The 14,402-nt window shown below is 48.4% G+C and overlaps 1 protein-coding gene across 8 annotated transcripts in view; it reads right to left on the bottom strand.

The window, feature by feature from the left end:
- Positions 1-14,402, bottom strand: part of CACNA2D2 (calcium voltage-gated channel auxiliary subunit alpha2delta 2) — a 354,828-nt gene that overhangs the window by 76,140 nt on the left and 264,286 nt on the right. For all 8 annotated transcript variants that reach the window (XR_014225571.1, XM_082265447.1, XM_082265445.1 and 5 more), the window contains exons 13-17: positions 9,896-9,974; positions 8,259-8,308; positions 5,778-5,867; positions 5,226-5,300; positions 36-119 (exon numbers count right to left, since the gene is read on the bottom strand). Coding sequence is in view for 7 of the 8 variants with exons in the window: in XM_082265447.1 (XP_082121573.1) it covers positions 36-119; positions 5,226-5,300; positions 5,778-5,867; positions 8,259-8,308; positions 9,896-9,974 (378 nt within the window). In the remaining variant the exon portion in view is untranslated. The remainder of the gene's footprint in view (positions 1-35; positions 120-5,225; positions 5,301-5,777; positions 5,868-8,258; positions 8,309-9,895; positions 9,975-14,402) is intronic.

A 14,402-nucleotide genomic window follows, 5' to 3' on the forward strand; every position in this document is an offset into this window, starting at 1 on the left:
GATCCTAGAACGCTGCGTCCTTTGGCTGAACTTACGCTGTATCGCGGCATCAGCTTCTGGATATCTTCCAGCGCCACATCAATGCCCATCACACCGAGAATGAGCTGGTTCTGCCGACTCTGCAGGTGGAGGAGAAGAACAATCAACACCTGAACAGGCATCCAGGGAATCTACAGCTCAGCTTTGACTTTTAGTTATGGGTTTAGCATGAGGGGTTAGATCCTCTGTTGGGTTTTACTGCCATTTGTGTTCCTAGTATTAAATCCTCCCCCCCCCCCCCCCACCTTCAATCTTGCACAATTCTCCTCTCCTGGACTGAAACGGCTTCCTCTGATTTCACCGCACACTGCAAGCTTCTCACAATGTGCATTAGAAGCTGCAGCAAGTCAGATAGAACCCGCCTCATTTCCTGGGTGGGGGATATCCACCAAGATCCGAGGTTCATTCCAAGCCTGCCTGTCCCTGGCCCTGACCATTTCATTGGATTTATGTTGGAAGGGGGAATCTGACAGGTGTCTGGGGGTATGAATTGCTCTGGGAGGGGGAAATGGGGGGGGGGGGTAGCTAGGAGTTGTGATTTGGAGGGGGATTTGTGCTGGAAGGGGGAATTTGACAGGTGTCAGGGGGTATGAATTGTTCTAGAAAGGGAAATTGGGGGGGGGGGTGCTAGGAGTTGTGATTTGGGGGATTTGTGTTGGAAGGGGGAATCTGAAAGGTGTCAGGGGGTATGAATTGTTCTGGGAGGGGAAATGGGGGGGGGGGGGTGCTAGGAGTTGTGATTTGGGGGGAATTGAGTTGGAAGGGGGAATCTGACAGGTGTCAGGGGGTATGAATTGTTCTAGAAAGGGAAATTGGAGGGGGGGGGTGCTAGGAGTTGTGATTTGGGGGATTTGTGTTGGAAGGGGGAATCTGACAGGTGTCAGGGGGTATGAATTGTTCTGGGAGGGGAGGGGAAATGGGGGGGGGGGGTGCTAGGAGTTGTGATTTGGGGGGAATTGTGTTGGAAGGGGGAATCTGAATGGTGGCAGGGGGGGGGGGGTATAAATTGTTCTGGGAGGGGAAATTGGGGGTGGGGGGGGGGTTAGCTAGGAGTTGTGATTTGGAGGGGGATTTGTGTTGGAAGGGGGAATATGACTTGTGTCAGGGGGTATAAATTGTTCTAGAAGAGGAAATTTGAGGGGGAGGGGTTGTTGGGAGTTGTGATTTGGGGGGATTTGTGTTGGAAGGGGGAATATGACTTGTGTCAGGGGGTATAAATTGTTCTAAAAGGGGAAATTGGGGGGGGGGGGGGTGGTGGCGGTGTGCTAGGAGTTGAGATTTGGGGGGGTTTGTGTTGGAAGGGGGAATCTGAATGGTGGCAGGGGGTATGAATTGTTCTGGGAGGGGAAATTGGGGGGGGGGGGGGGCGGTTAGCTAGGAGTTGTGATTTGGAGGGGGATTTGTGTTGGAAGGGGGAATCTGACAGGTGTCAGGGGGTATAAATTGTTCTAGAAAGGGAAATTGGGGGGAGGGGTGCTAGGAGTTGTGATTTGAGGCGATTTGTGTTGTGTTGGAAGGGGGAATATGACTGGAGGGGGAAGAGACTTGTGCTTGGAGGAATCATTTTTCTTTTTTTGGGGGGAATTTGTGCTAGTAGGGATGATTGGGATGTATCAGTGCTAGGAGGGGAAATTGGATTGGTTGGGTGGGTGGGGGGGCAGATTTATCCTAGGAGGGCGGAGAGTTTTTGCTGAGAGGAAGGGATTTGCATTAGGGGGAGAGGATGTGTACTGGGAGTGGAAATTTGAAGGGGAGAGGATTTGTGCAAGGAGGAGTGATTTTCTTGGGGGATCCATTTGTGCAGTGGGGGCGGGGGAGGATTTGCAGAGAGAGCTGGGAGGGGGGATGGGGGGGCAAAGATTTATGCTGGGAGGGGTTGGGGGATTTCAACAGGGGTATGGATATGTCCTAGGAGAAGGGGAGATTTTGCTAAAGGTGTAAGGAACACCTTTGGGATGAATAAGAGAGAAGACTGCGAGCCAGGCCTTCTCGTCCAACATCAGTGCCTGACCTCACAAATGCGCTTCTGGAAGAATGGTCAAACATTCCCATAGACACTCCTAAACCTTGTGGACGGCCTTCCCAGAAGAGTTGAAGCTGTTATAGCTGCAAAGGGTGGGCCAACTCAATATTGAACCCTACGGACTAAGACTGGGATGCCATTAAAGTTCATATGTGTGTAAAGGCAGGCGTCCCAATACTTTTGGTAATATAGTGTGTGTATGAAGAATAAGTCTCTCTCTGTATTAAACCTTTACCATTACGACTCCATGAGGCGCCATCCCTACCCGAGAGACCCTTTGATGTGCGTCAGAGAAAAAAAATAAAACACAGACTGGATTTTTCTTTTTTTTTTATACCGCACTCCGATGCAGCGCAGCGATCTGACATCTGCATTGAACCTTCCTGCATCTTCCTGCAGCAAAAGCTGCATCGCAATTCATTACTAGTTCTTCGCCAAGGAAACATCAAACGCCTTCGCTAATCAGCAATTCACTCGGGAGGATTTACAAGGACGCGTGCCGTATATTTTAACCGCAAATCCAACCGTGACGTGCTTGGGGGCCTGAAATATTGTGCTTTGATTTCTCACCGTCTCCATCTGCGGAGCTGACCCAGACAAAGTTAGGAAATGTTTACGGCATGCTATACTGGTCTGCACCTCCTCCTGGGGGTGCTGCAGCAGCCAGAGAATGGCGTAAAATACAGAATATGTCGCCAGCATATAAAATACTTCAAATACTTATTTCATTGAAGTATAGTGCAAGTCACAAAAATGAACAATGTTTCTGGGTCACATGGGACTTCATCAAGGTCTATGTTACAAAAAGAACGTTTCAGGGGTCACAAGGGACTTCATCAGGGTCTATATTACAAAAATAATGTTTTGAGGTCACACAGGACTTTATCAGGGTCTATGAGGCAAAAAGAATGTTCTGTGGGCGATACAGGATTTATGTTACAAAATGAAAATTTCAGGGATCACACAGGACTTCACCAGGGTCTATATTACGAAATGAACATTTTGGGATCACACAGGACTTCATCAGGGTCTTGATTACAAAAAAATAATGTTTTGGTGGTCACACAGGACTTCAACAGGGTCTATGTTACAAAAAGAATGTTTTGGCGGTCACACAGGACTTCTCATTGTCTATATTACAAAAAGGATGTTTTGGGGGTCACACAAGACTTCATCAGGGTCTATAATACAAATAGAATGTTTTGGAGTCACACAAAACTTCATCATGGTCTATAATACAAAAATAAAGTTTTGGGGTCACACAGGACTTTACCATGGTCTATATTACAAAAATAATGTTTTGGGGTTACACAGGACTTTATCAGGTTCTATATTACAAAATGAAAGCTTTGGGGGTCACACAGGACTTCATCAGGTTCTATATTACAAAAAGAGCACTTTGGGGGTCACACAGGACTTCATCAGTTCCTATGTTAAAAAAGAATGTTACAGGGGTGACACAGGACCTTATCAGGGTCTATGTTACAAAAAATAATGTTTCATTTCAGGGGTCACATGTGACTTCATCAAGGTCTATGTTACAAAAAAACATTTCGGTGGTGACACGGGACTACATGCGGGTCTATTTTACAAACAAAATGTTTCACGGTTCACAATGAACTTCATCCGGGTCTATGTTACAAAAAGAACATTTTGTGGGTCACACAGGACTTCATCAGGGTCTATGTTACAAAAAGAATGTTACAGGGGTGACACAGAACTTTATCAGGGTCTATGTTACAAAAAGAATGTCTTGGGGTTACACAGGATTTCATTAGGGTCTATATTACAAAAAACATTTTGGGGTCACAAAGGACTTCTTAGGGTATTGATTACAAAAAGAACATTTTAGGGGTCACATGTGGCTTCATCAAGGTCTACGTTACAAAAAAAGTTTTCGTGGTCACACGGAACTACATGAGGGTCTATGTTACAAAGAAAAAGTTTCGGGGGTCACAAGGAACTTCATCCGGGTCTATGTTACAAAAAGAATGTTACAGGGGTGACACAAGACCATATCAGGGTCTATATTACAAAAAGAACATTTTGGGGTCACACAGGACTTTATCAAAGTCTAGATTACAAAAATAATGTTTTGAGGTCACACAGGACTTCATCAGGGTCTGTGTTACAACAAGAACATTTTGAGGGTCACACAGGACTTTGTCAGGGTCTATGTTACAAAAAGAATGTTTGGAGGGTCACAAAGGAGTTTGTCAGGATCTATGTTACAAAAAGAATGTTTAGTGGGTCACACAGGACTTCATCAGGGTCTATGTTACAAAAAGAACATTCAGGGGTCACATGGGAATTTATCCGGGTCTATGATACAAAAAGAAAGTTTCAGGGGTTCACACAGGAATTCATTAGGGCCTGTGTTACAAAAATAACGTTTTAGGTGTCACACAGGACTTCATCAGGGTCTAGGTCACATTTCCTTTATGCGGGAGTCCCGGACGAGCCCCCAACTGCTGCACTTTCTCTGTGACTTGCACTTTGCCTAAAAAAAAGGCGTATTATACAAAGATCCAGGTGTGCTGATCATAAATGCTGTATCTGCCCTGATGTAGACAACTGTTTTCAGCTGGTGATGGGATAATCAGCTGGTGCTGGGATAAACTTATGAAGAAAATGAGGGGTTTATGACAGGGGCTGACCCCCAGCCTTCCCCTTCAGTCTTCACTGCTGTACTGAAATTGCTTATTTTGATTTCACTGCAGACTGAGATTTCCTTCCCAGCCTGACTGTCCCTGACCCACCCATTTCATTCAATGGAATTCAGTTCTTCCAAACATGGAGGCTTAGGATCAAATATGGTTGTTACCTATGCCAATACTGTTTACCTAGGAACCCCCAGATTTCCAGACTCACATCCACCCATCAAGGCATTTCTATTTTTTCATAACACCTTCCATTCCTTGCATCAGGATTTTGAGAGGAGTACTGGGGCAGGGTGCTGATGTTTTCAAGAAGCTATGTACAGCCCCTACTGGCCCCTCCCACCAGACACAATCTGTCTGCACTGCATAGAGAAGCACAGAGACCCAGTGATGACATCACTAGCTCTGATATAATCATGAAAATGGAAAAGGTTTTTTTTTTATATCCTTTAACATGTTGATAAGGTGGGGTGAGTAGGGAAGACCAAATACAAGTATCTCACCTTTCCCGGATTCCCGGAGTCGTCGGTCGTCAGATTAAACACCGGAAGTGTTCCGGTCACCACCAAGCCCAGCCCCTGCAAGGAAAAAAAGCCAAATTCTTTACATACAGCTATCAGTAGTACTTGAATCTGTTTTCATATCAGCGGCACTGAGACTGGGAGGGGCAGCCCAAGGAACCAATCAGGATCTGCGGTATGCAAAGGGGAATTTTCTGCTCCCTATGGATGCTGATCAGTCACCAAACTCACATCCTATTATTCTGGCCATAACAATGCCACATATTAGCCAATGAGTGCAGAGACAATGCTGAGCTTTCTTATCAGGAAGACCAGCATTCACGCCTACACATATGTGCCTTATGTACACGGAACATCTAGCCATTCTGAATACTTATGGGCGAGGGGCTGTGATGTCATATGGAGTTGTGGGTGGGAGATTTTGTAATAGCATTGAGTGGGTGGGGGTGGGAACAAACCATGACAAGGAGACGTTAGCCTGACAACCGCCATAAATCTTTGGTGATAAAAAGGAGGTGGTGTCCCGGTACTCACCAGGGCGTCCTGATAAACGTTCGTCCATTGGACCTGCTTGGCCTCATTCCCAGCAAGAACCATCGGACGTCCAAGAACATCGAGATATTCCTGAAACACAGCAAGACACAAATTAAAGGGGCAGTTAATCTAAAACACAGCAACTGGGGGAGTCTGGCGGGTTGAGTTAGCCATTGAGATGTCTCTTGGGGACTCTGGAGCTGAGATCTTCCTGCCAGTTCCTGGTTTGTCATCCACCCACCCATTTGCGAGCTCTACAGATTCCACCTTGCGGCTTTCTAGCTTTTCCTGGTACATTTCCTGGAACTCAACACAGGGACGGTGGGAACCCTTCAAATGGGCACAGCAGATGTACAGACCCGGGAGCTTAGCGCATGGATTTTGGGAACCCCTCATAATGGGCACAGCAGGTATACAGACCAAGGAAATCAGCACAGCAATAGTGGTAACCCCTCATAATGGGCGCAGCAGGTGTTCAGATCAAGGAAATCAGCACAGGGATGGGGGGAACCCCTCATAATGGGCACAACAGGTGTGCCGAGCTGGGAACTCAGCACAGGGATGATGGAAACCCCTCATAATGGGCACAACAGGTGTGCCGAGCTGGGAACTCAGCACAGGGATGATGGAAACCCCTCATAATGGGCACAGCAGGTGCTCAGACCTGGAAACTCAGCACAGGGATGGTGGGAACCCCTCATAATGGGCACAGCAGGTGTTCAGAACAAGGGAATCAGCACAGGGATGATGGGAACTACTCATAATGGGCACAACAGGTGTGCAGACCCGGGAACTCAGCACAGGGATGCTGGGAACCCATCATGATGGGCACAGCAGGTGTACAAACCCTGGGAACTTAGCACAGGGATGGAAGGAGCCCCTCATATTGGGCACAGCGGGTAAACAGACCTGGAAACTCAGCACAGGGATGGTGGGAACCCATCATAATGGGCACAGCAGGTGTACAGACCGGGAACTCACCACAGGGATGGTGGGAACCCCTCATAATGGGCACATCAGAGCTATCGCAAATAGAGAAAGAAAAGGCTTACAGGGGATAAATTCTCCACCAGTCATTCAAGTATGTCCTCTGAGGAGCTCCTTATATACACTCTGTACCAGGGGCAGACTGACCACTCGGGCAGTTGGGCACTGCCTGAAGGCCGGGGCCAGTAGGGGCCCGGTCACAGAGAGTCCAGGTTCGGTGGCGGCAGGTGAGGGGAGCGAAGGCCTCGGATTCTTGAACAGCGAGCAGGATGACTGACAGCACCCGCCTCCGAGTGCCATCTCAACATGGCCCAGAAGAAGAGGACATGCAGGAGGTGCAGGCAGCCAAGGCCGCTACTCGGGACAGTCCGGCTGTCACACCAAATAGATCTGTTGGATGGAAGGAGCACAGCACCCCCCATCGTCACCGGAATGAGATGGAGCCCTGCCTGCTGGCGGTCATTATGAACGTCTTCCTACTGCTGGCAGGAAGGTACTGGGCATTACACACACCTACCCATAGACAGTGACTGGGACAGGGGGCATAGGAGGGAGGGACTGCTGACACCCCCCTCCCTCTCCCACCCCCCTCACCTCTCTCTCCTCTCCCTCTCTCACCCCCTCTTGCTCTCTCTCTCACCCATCTCTCACCCCCTAAACCACACTTTCTCATCCCTGTCACCCCCCCCCACCCCACTCTTTCTCACACCTTCTCTCTCTCACCCGCCTCCCTCTCTCTCACCCCCACCCCCTCTCACCCCCCCCTTCACCCCTCTCTCTCCCCCTCACCCTCTCACATCCCCCTCTCTCTCTTTCTAACCCCCATATCTCTCTCACCCCCCCCTCTCTCTTACAATCTTCTCATCCCCTCTCTCTCTCCTACCCCCCCCCCCCTTTCTCACCCCTCTCACCCCCCTCTTTCTCTCACCCACTCTCCCTCGCTCTCACCCCCCCACTCCCTGTCTCACTCCCTCTCTCTCTCAACCCCTTCTCCCCCCCCTCTCTCTTTCACTCCTCTCCCTCTCTCTCACCCCCGCTCCCTTCCCCCTCTCTAACACTCCTCCTCTTTCGCCCCTTCTCTCTCTCAGCCCCCCTCTCTTTCATCCCATTCTTTCTCACCCCCCTTCTAACCCACTCACCCCTCCTCTGTCTCTCTCTCTTTTCTCTACCACCCCTTCTCTCTGTCCCACCCCCATTCTGTGACAAACGCATGTAATTTGGGTAGTGCAATATGTAGGTGGGGCTTGAGTGTGGGCGGGGACACAGGGGGTCCCATGATCTTCTTTTTCCCGGGGGCCCCGTGAGTTGTCAGCCCGCCCCTTTTCTGTACTAACGGGTGCAGTTATAACAAGCAGCCAATCAGCATGTATATTTCATGGCTCTCTGTGCTGTTATTGGTTGCTAGTGAAGTCCGCACTTTGCACAACCTTGCTGATCATTGCATTCCCTGAATAATCATCCTGACTTCCCAGAATAGCTGTGCGTTCCACATACCTGAGTGTTTATCCGGATCGCTCCAATGGACGGGATTTCAAAATAGTACCCTGGAAACAATGAGAAAACAATTAATATTGAGGATATCGTTTTTTAAAAACCCCAAGCAGAGTGGAAGATGTGCAGGGAGAGCGAGGAGCGGTGACGTCACTGTACAGATCTACTAAGCAGGAAGCTTTCCCTGTATATGTATAATGGGGAAATGTATAGCTGCCACCCAATAAAAGAACACTATATAGTAATGTATAGATATGCACACATGTGATGACATCACTCAGAATTGTTACTATTGAAGAAAATTAAAGTGTATCCATCATCTCCCTCCTGATTGGGCAGGTTGATAGCAGCAGGAGCCATTGGCTCCTGCTCCTGTCAATCAACTCCAGTGATGAGGGGGCGGGGCTGAATCCCCGACTGTGCCAATGGGTGCAGCAGCAAGGCTCGGGAGCGAGCACGCAGGAGTGCCCCCATGGGAAGCGGCTTCCCGTGGGGGCACTGGACAGATAGGAGGAGACAGAAGCTTCCAGCGGGGGACCCAAAAAGAGGAGGTTCGGGGCCACTCTGTGCAATTCTATTGCACAGAGCAGGTAAGTATAGTGATGTTTGTTATTTTTTTTTTTTAATTTCATATACAATTGCTTTAAGGCGGCCATACATTAATGAAAATTTGGCCGGTTCAGCAGGGACCAGACAAATTTCAATCCACGTATAGGCAACCTGGCTGTACAGAAGCCGATCTGCGGACTGACTTATGTACAACCTGCCTGTCAGGTTTTTCCCGATCGATCAGTGCTGCCGGCTATAGCACCGTTCGTTCACCCGCTGGTTCAACAAAAAAAGTACAAGCTGCCCTAGTCAAAAAGGAGGGAAATAAACGCAGCCACCGCATCTCAGGACTGGTAATCTGCAAAGTGTGACATTTTTGTATTTAGGGACCCTTTAACTGCCAATTTTTAGCAGCTGGAAGATGTAGCACTGCATGGAATACAATTACTAAAAATGGAGAGAGCAAAATCTGGTGCAGCTGTGCATGGCAATCAGCTTCTAACTTCAGCTTCTTCAATGAAGCTTTGACTATAAAACCTGGAAGCTGATTGGTTTCTGTGCAGAGTTGCACCAGATTTTGGATTCTCTGGTTTTAGTAAATCCCCCCAATGTGGCTCAGTAAAGATAATATTGCCAACGTTATCTGGCGGGTGTGTGGGAGTTGTGGACCAATACAAATCCGGGATTAATTGATGTAAATCTAAAAGATAAATTCTCCTTTGTGTAGGCGGATCATCAGACACGGCACGGTGAAAAGTCACCGGATCCCAGTCTCCGGCTGCTCCCTCTCTGATGGCGGTGAATGAACCGCTCTACAGGTAACCCGCTTTTAGGTATAATTCTAGGTTCAGTGGGTTCAAATATTCCAGAAGCGTGATACCGGTATGGGAAGTTTACTGGATAAAATAAACCCGACAGTCCGGGGAAGGGCTTCACCTTCACCTTCTTCAGGGCTTAAAATGATCATTTGTAATTAAATCCAAAATTCAATTAAATTGTAATTTCTGAGGAGTCAATGTGTGGAAAGGAACACCGCCCGCTCCATGGAGGAACGCCGCACATTCGCCATTCTACCCAAACACCGCACTCACCCTTATTGGCGCACGCCATCCACTGCAAGGGGGTGACATCGTAATTGTGCTGACCGACTGAGAAGGTGAAAACACGAACCTGCAAGAGAAAGAACCCATGACAGTGTGACAGTATGGTGGTATGACAGTTTGTTGCCATGTCACAGAGGGTGTGACAGTATGAAGGAAGGACAGTGAGTATGGAGGTGTGACAGTATGACACTATGATGTTGTGATGTGGCTGTATGACAGTGTGGTACTATGTCAATGTGACAGTATGATGGTGTGACAGTATGATGGTATGACAATATGATGATGTGACATTATGATGGAGTGACAGTATGACGGTGTGACAGTATGATGGTCTGACAATATGATGTTGTGACAGTATGATGTTGTGACAGTATGATGGTATGACAGTATGATGGTGTGACAGTATGACAGTGTGACAGTAGGACGGTGTGACAGTAGGACGGTGTCACAGTATGACAGTACGATGGTGTGACAGTACAATGGTGTGACAGTATGACGGTTGTGACAGTATGATGGTGTGACAGTATGACAGTAGGACGGTGTGACAGTATGACAATACAATGGTGTGACAGTATGATGATGTGACAGTATGACGGTGTGACAGTATGATGCTGTGACAGTATGATGGTGTGACAATATGATGGTATGACCATGTGAAAATATGACAGTGTGACAGTAGGACGGTGTGACAGTATGACAGAATGATGGTGTGACAGTATGATGGTGTGACAGAACGATGGTGTGACAGTATGACAGTATGATGGTGTGACAGTATGATGGTATAACAGTATGATGGTATGACAGTTTGATGCTGTGACAGTATGATGGTGTGACAATATGATGGTACGACCGTGTGAAAATATGACAGTGTGACAGTAGGACGGTGTGACAGTAGGACAGTATGATGGTCTGACAGTATAATGGTGTGACAGTATGACAGTGTGACAGTACGATGATGTGACAGTATGACAGTATGATGGAGTGACAGTATGACGGTGTGACAGTAGGACGGTGTGACAGTATGATGGAGGGACAGTATGACAGTATTACGGTGTGACAGTATGATGGAGTGACAGTATGACAGTAGGACGGTGTGACAGTATGATGGAGTGACAGTATGACAGTATGATGGAGTGACAGTATGACAGTAGGACGGTGTGACAGTATGATGGAGTGACAGTATGACGGTGTGACAGTATGATAGTGTGACAGTATGACGGTGTGACAGTATGATAAAGAAATGGTTCTGGCTTTGGAAACTCTTTGATTGGAAAATCTGGATACAAATGTAATACAATGTTTCTCTCGGCTTTTACTGCTTTTCCAGGCACTCGGCATTCTAATCTTTTTACAAGGCTTTTTTGTAGAGGCGGAGCTCCGCCCACAGCAATATTGTACCATTCCCAGCTATGTAATTGGCTCACTGCTCTAGACATGAAAAGAATTTGCGAGTTGCGCTATTTCTGCTGGTGACCACGTGAGGCGCACTTTCCACCGAGAAGTCAGATGTAGAATATTTCAGTATCTACGGAACAGAAGCAGGCAAGCATCTTCTGTTTGCTAAAATCCCTAAAGAACTGTAGAGGAGAAGAGGAGAAGAGCTGAAGAGGAGAAGAGCTGAAGAGGAGAAGAGCTGAAGAGGAGACGAGCTGAAGAGGAGAAGAGCTGAAGAGGAGAAGAGCTGAAGAGGAGAAGAGAAGAGCTGAAGAGGAGAAGAGCTGAAGAGGAGAAGAGCTGAAGAGCTGAAGAGGAGAAGAGCTGAAGAGAAGAGGAGAAGAGCTGAAGAGGAGAAGAGCTGAAGAGGAGAAGAACTGAAGAGCTGAAGAGGAGAAGAGCTGAAGAGGAGAAGAGCTGAAGAGGAGAAGAGCTGAAGAGGAGAAGAGCTGAAGAGGAGAAGAGCTGAAGAGGAAAATAGGAGAAGAGCTGAAGAGGAGAAGAGCTGAAGAGGAGAAGAGGAGAAGAGAAGAGCTGAAGAGGAGAAGAGCTGAAGAGGAGAAGAGGAGAAGAGAAGAGCTGAAGAGGGGAAGAGCTGAAGAGGAGAAGAGGAGAAGAGGAGAAGAGGAGAAGAGCTGAAGAGGAGAAGAGCTGAAGAGGAGAAGAGCTGAAGAGGAGAAGAGCTGAAGAGGAGAAGAGCTGAAGAGGAGAAGAGCTGAAGAGGAGAAGAGCTGAAGAGGAGAAGAGCTGAAGAGAAGAGGAGAAGAGCTGAAGAGGAGAAGAGCTGAAGAGGAGAAGAGCTGAAGAGGAGAAGAGCTGAAGAGGAGAAGAACTGAAGAGCTGAAGAGGAGAAGAGCTGAAGAGGAGAAGAGCTGAAGAGGAGAAGAACTGAAGAGCTGAAGAGGAGAAGAGCTGAAGAGGAGAAGAGCTGAAGAGGAGAAGAGGAGAAGAGCTGAAGAGGAGAAGAGCTGAAGAGGAAAATAGGAGAAGAGCTGAAGAGGAGAAGAGCTGAAGAGGAGAAGAGAAGAGCTGAAGAGGAGAAGAGCTGAAGAGGAGAAGAGAAGAGCTGAAGAGGGGAAGAGCTGAAGAGGAGAAGAGGAGAAGAGCTGAAGAGGAGAAGAGTTGAAGAGGAGAAGAGAACTGCAACTTTGTCAACTAAACCGGAGTTTACTTTTAAAGTAGTCTGGACACTTGTACTTGGCTGAGGAAAAATGCGGCAGAAGGAGTGAGACTTCTGCTGCAGCAAGCGGGATAAAACGTATAAAACGATCCATGCAAAGCGAAGGTCGTCTAATCTGCCCATAATTACAATTTTGGTTTTGGGTGAATCGATCATTAACATTTGTAAAATGACCCCCCCCCTCCCCCGTACTGTTCTCGGTAATGCTGGGCAGAGGCCGCCTGCAGCCGTCCAGGAAGTAAGCTGTGCGTAGGAGAATTCCCCCCCCCCCTCCCCCCCCGGGGTCAGAACCTTTAATTATTTTCAGTTCTGATAAGCTCCGGCGACATTTACATATATATATATCTGGAAATGTAAATCAGCCTTTTGTAGGCGCCCGGCGGTAATTCCAGCAGAAATTCCGTCTGTCCGCCGCTTTAAGACGGAGGGTAATATATCAGAGGCGCGCCGGCGTCTCCGTTGTCACCCTGGCGGTCATTATAATTATATCAGTGATGTTTTATCTGCCCTGTCATGTCCTGTAATTGTCCCGTACCGTCAGGCTGCATGTTAAGTGACTGTCCTCCATATTACTTCCTGGCGGGCTGCCCATCAATCCACGCGAGCGCTAATGCGTCCCAGGTACAGCTTTATTGAAAGCCGTTATCTGGACGCCGAGTGACATGTCAGACCCCCAGAGCCAAACAGAATGACTTCCCGAGCTAATCTCGGCCCGGAGACCATCGGGGCCGCCAGAGAACTCAATTAAAAACCAAACTTAATCTGGAGACCGGAGGAAAGTCACATCAAACCGTCTGATTAATTAAAAGGCAGAATTAAAAGTTTGTTCTCGGTGAAAGTTGGAGATTTTCTTTTGGTTGACGCTCATAGCCAGCACAAATGTGTACATGGAGTGCCATCTTGATAGGGGGGGCATCATGGGGGGCAGGGGGCAAAAGGGGGGACATTGTGTGAGAAGGATGAGGGGGTGTCAGATGAAGGTAATTATAGGGAAAGGGCAAATGTTGTGGGGCAAGGAGGGCATCGTAAAACGGAAGGGGGAGTATAGGGGAGGGCCAGCATGGGGGTAGAGGGCATTGTGGGGGAGGGGGCATCATAAAAGGGAAGGGGGAGTATAGGGGAGGGCCACCACGGGGGTAGAGGGCATTGTGGGGGAGGGGGGCATCATAAAAGGGAAGGGGGAGTATGGGGGAGGGCCACCATGGGGGTAGAGGGCATTGTGGGGGAGGGGACATCATAAAAGGGAAGAGGGCCACCATGGGGGTAGAGAGCATTGTAGGGGAGGGGACATCATAAAAGGGAAGAGGGCCACCACGGGGGTAGAGGGCATTGTGGGGGAGGGGGCATCATAAAAGGGAAGGGGGAGTATGGGGGAGGGCCACCATGGGGGTAGAGGGCATTGTGGGGGAGGGGCATCATAAAAGGGAAGGGGGAGTATGGGGGAGGGCCACCACGGGGGGTAGAGGGCATTGTGAGAGAAATGGGGACATCATGATGATCAAAGAAAAGGGGGGCACTGTAAGGAAAAAAGGGGGGCTCATGGATGGAAGGGGGAGGGAGAAACCATGGAAGGAAGGAAGGAAGGCAAAATAGGGGAAGGGGGGCATTGTAGTGGAGGCAGGGCCATCTTTAAGGCAGGGCAAAAGGGACAGCTGCCCCAGGCCCCATCATTGTTGTGGGGCCCAAAGCAGCTGCCCCTTGAGCCCCGCTGCCTGCAAAATAGTTGATAAGTAAATTTGGGTGGGCCCAAGAAAATTTTTGCCCAGGGTCTAATCAATATTAAAGCTGGCCCTGAGTGGAGGGAGACATGAGAAGGGGTTATCATTGGAAAGAGAGGACATTATGGAAGGAAGGGGGAGCACCATGAGAGAAGAGGGCATT

The sequence above is a fragment of the Pelophylax lessonae genome (genome assembly GCF_965119305.1).
Source record: "Pelophylax lessonae genome assembly, chromosome: 8".
In the NCBI taxonomy this organism is placed as follows: Eukaryota; Metazoa; Chordata; class Amphibia; order Anura; family Ranidae; genus Pelophylax; species Pelophylax lessonae.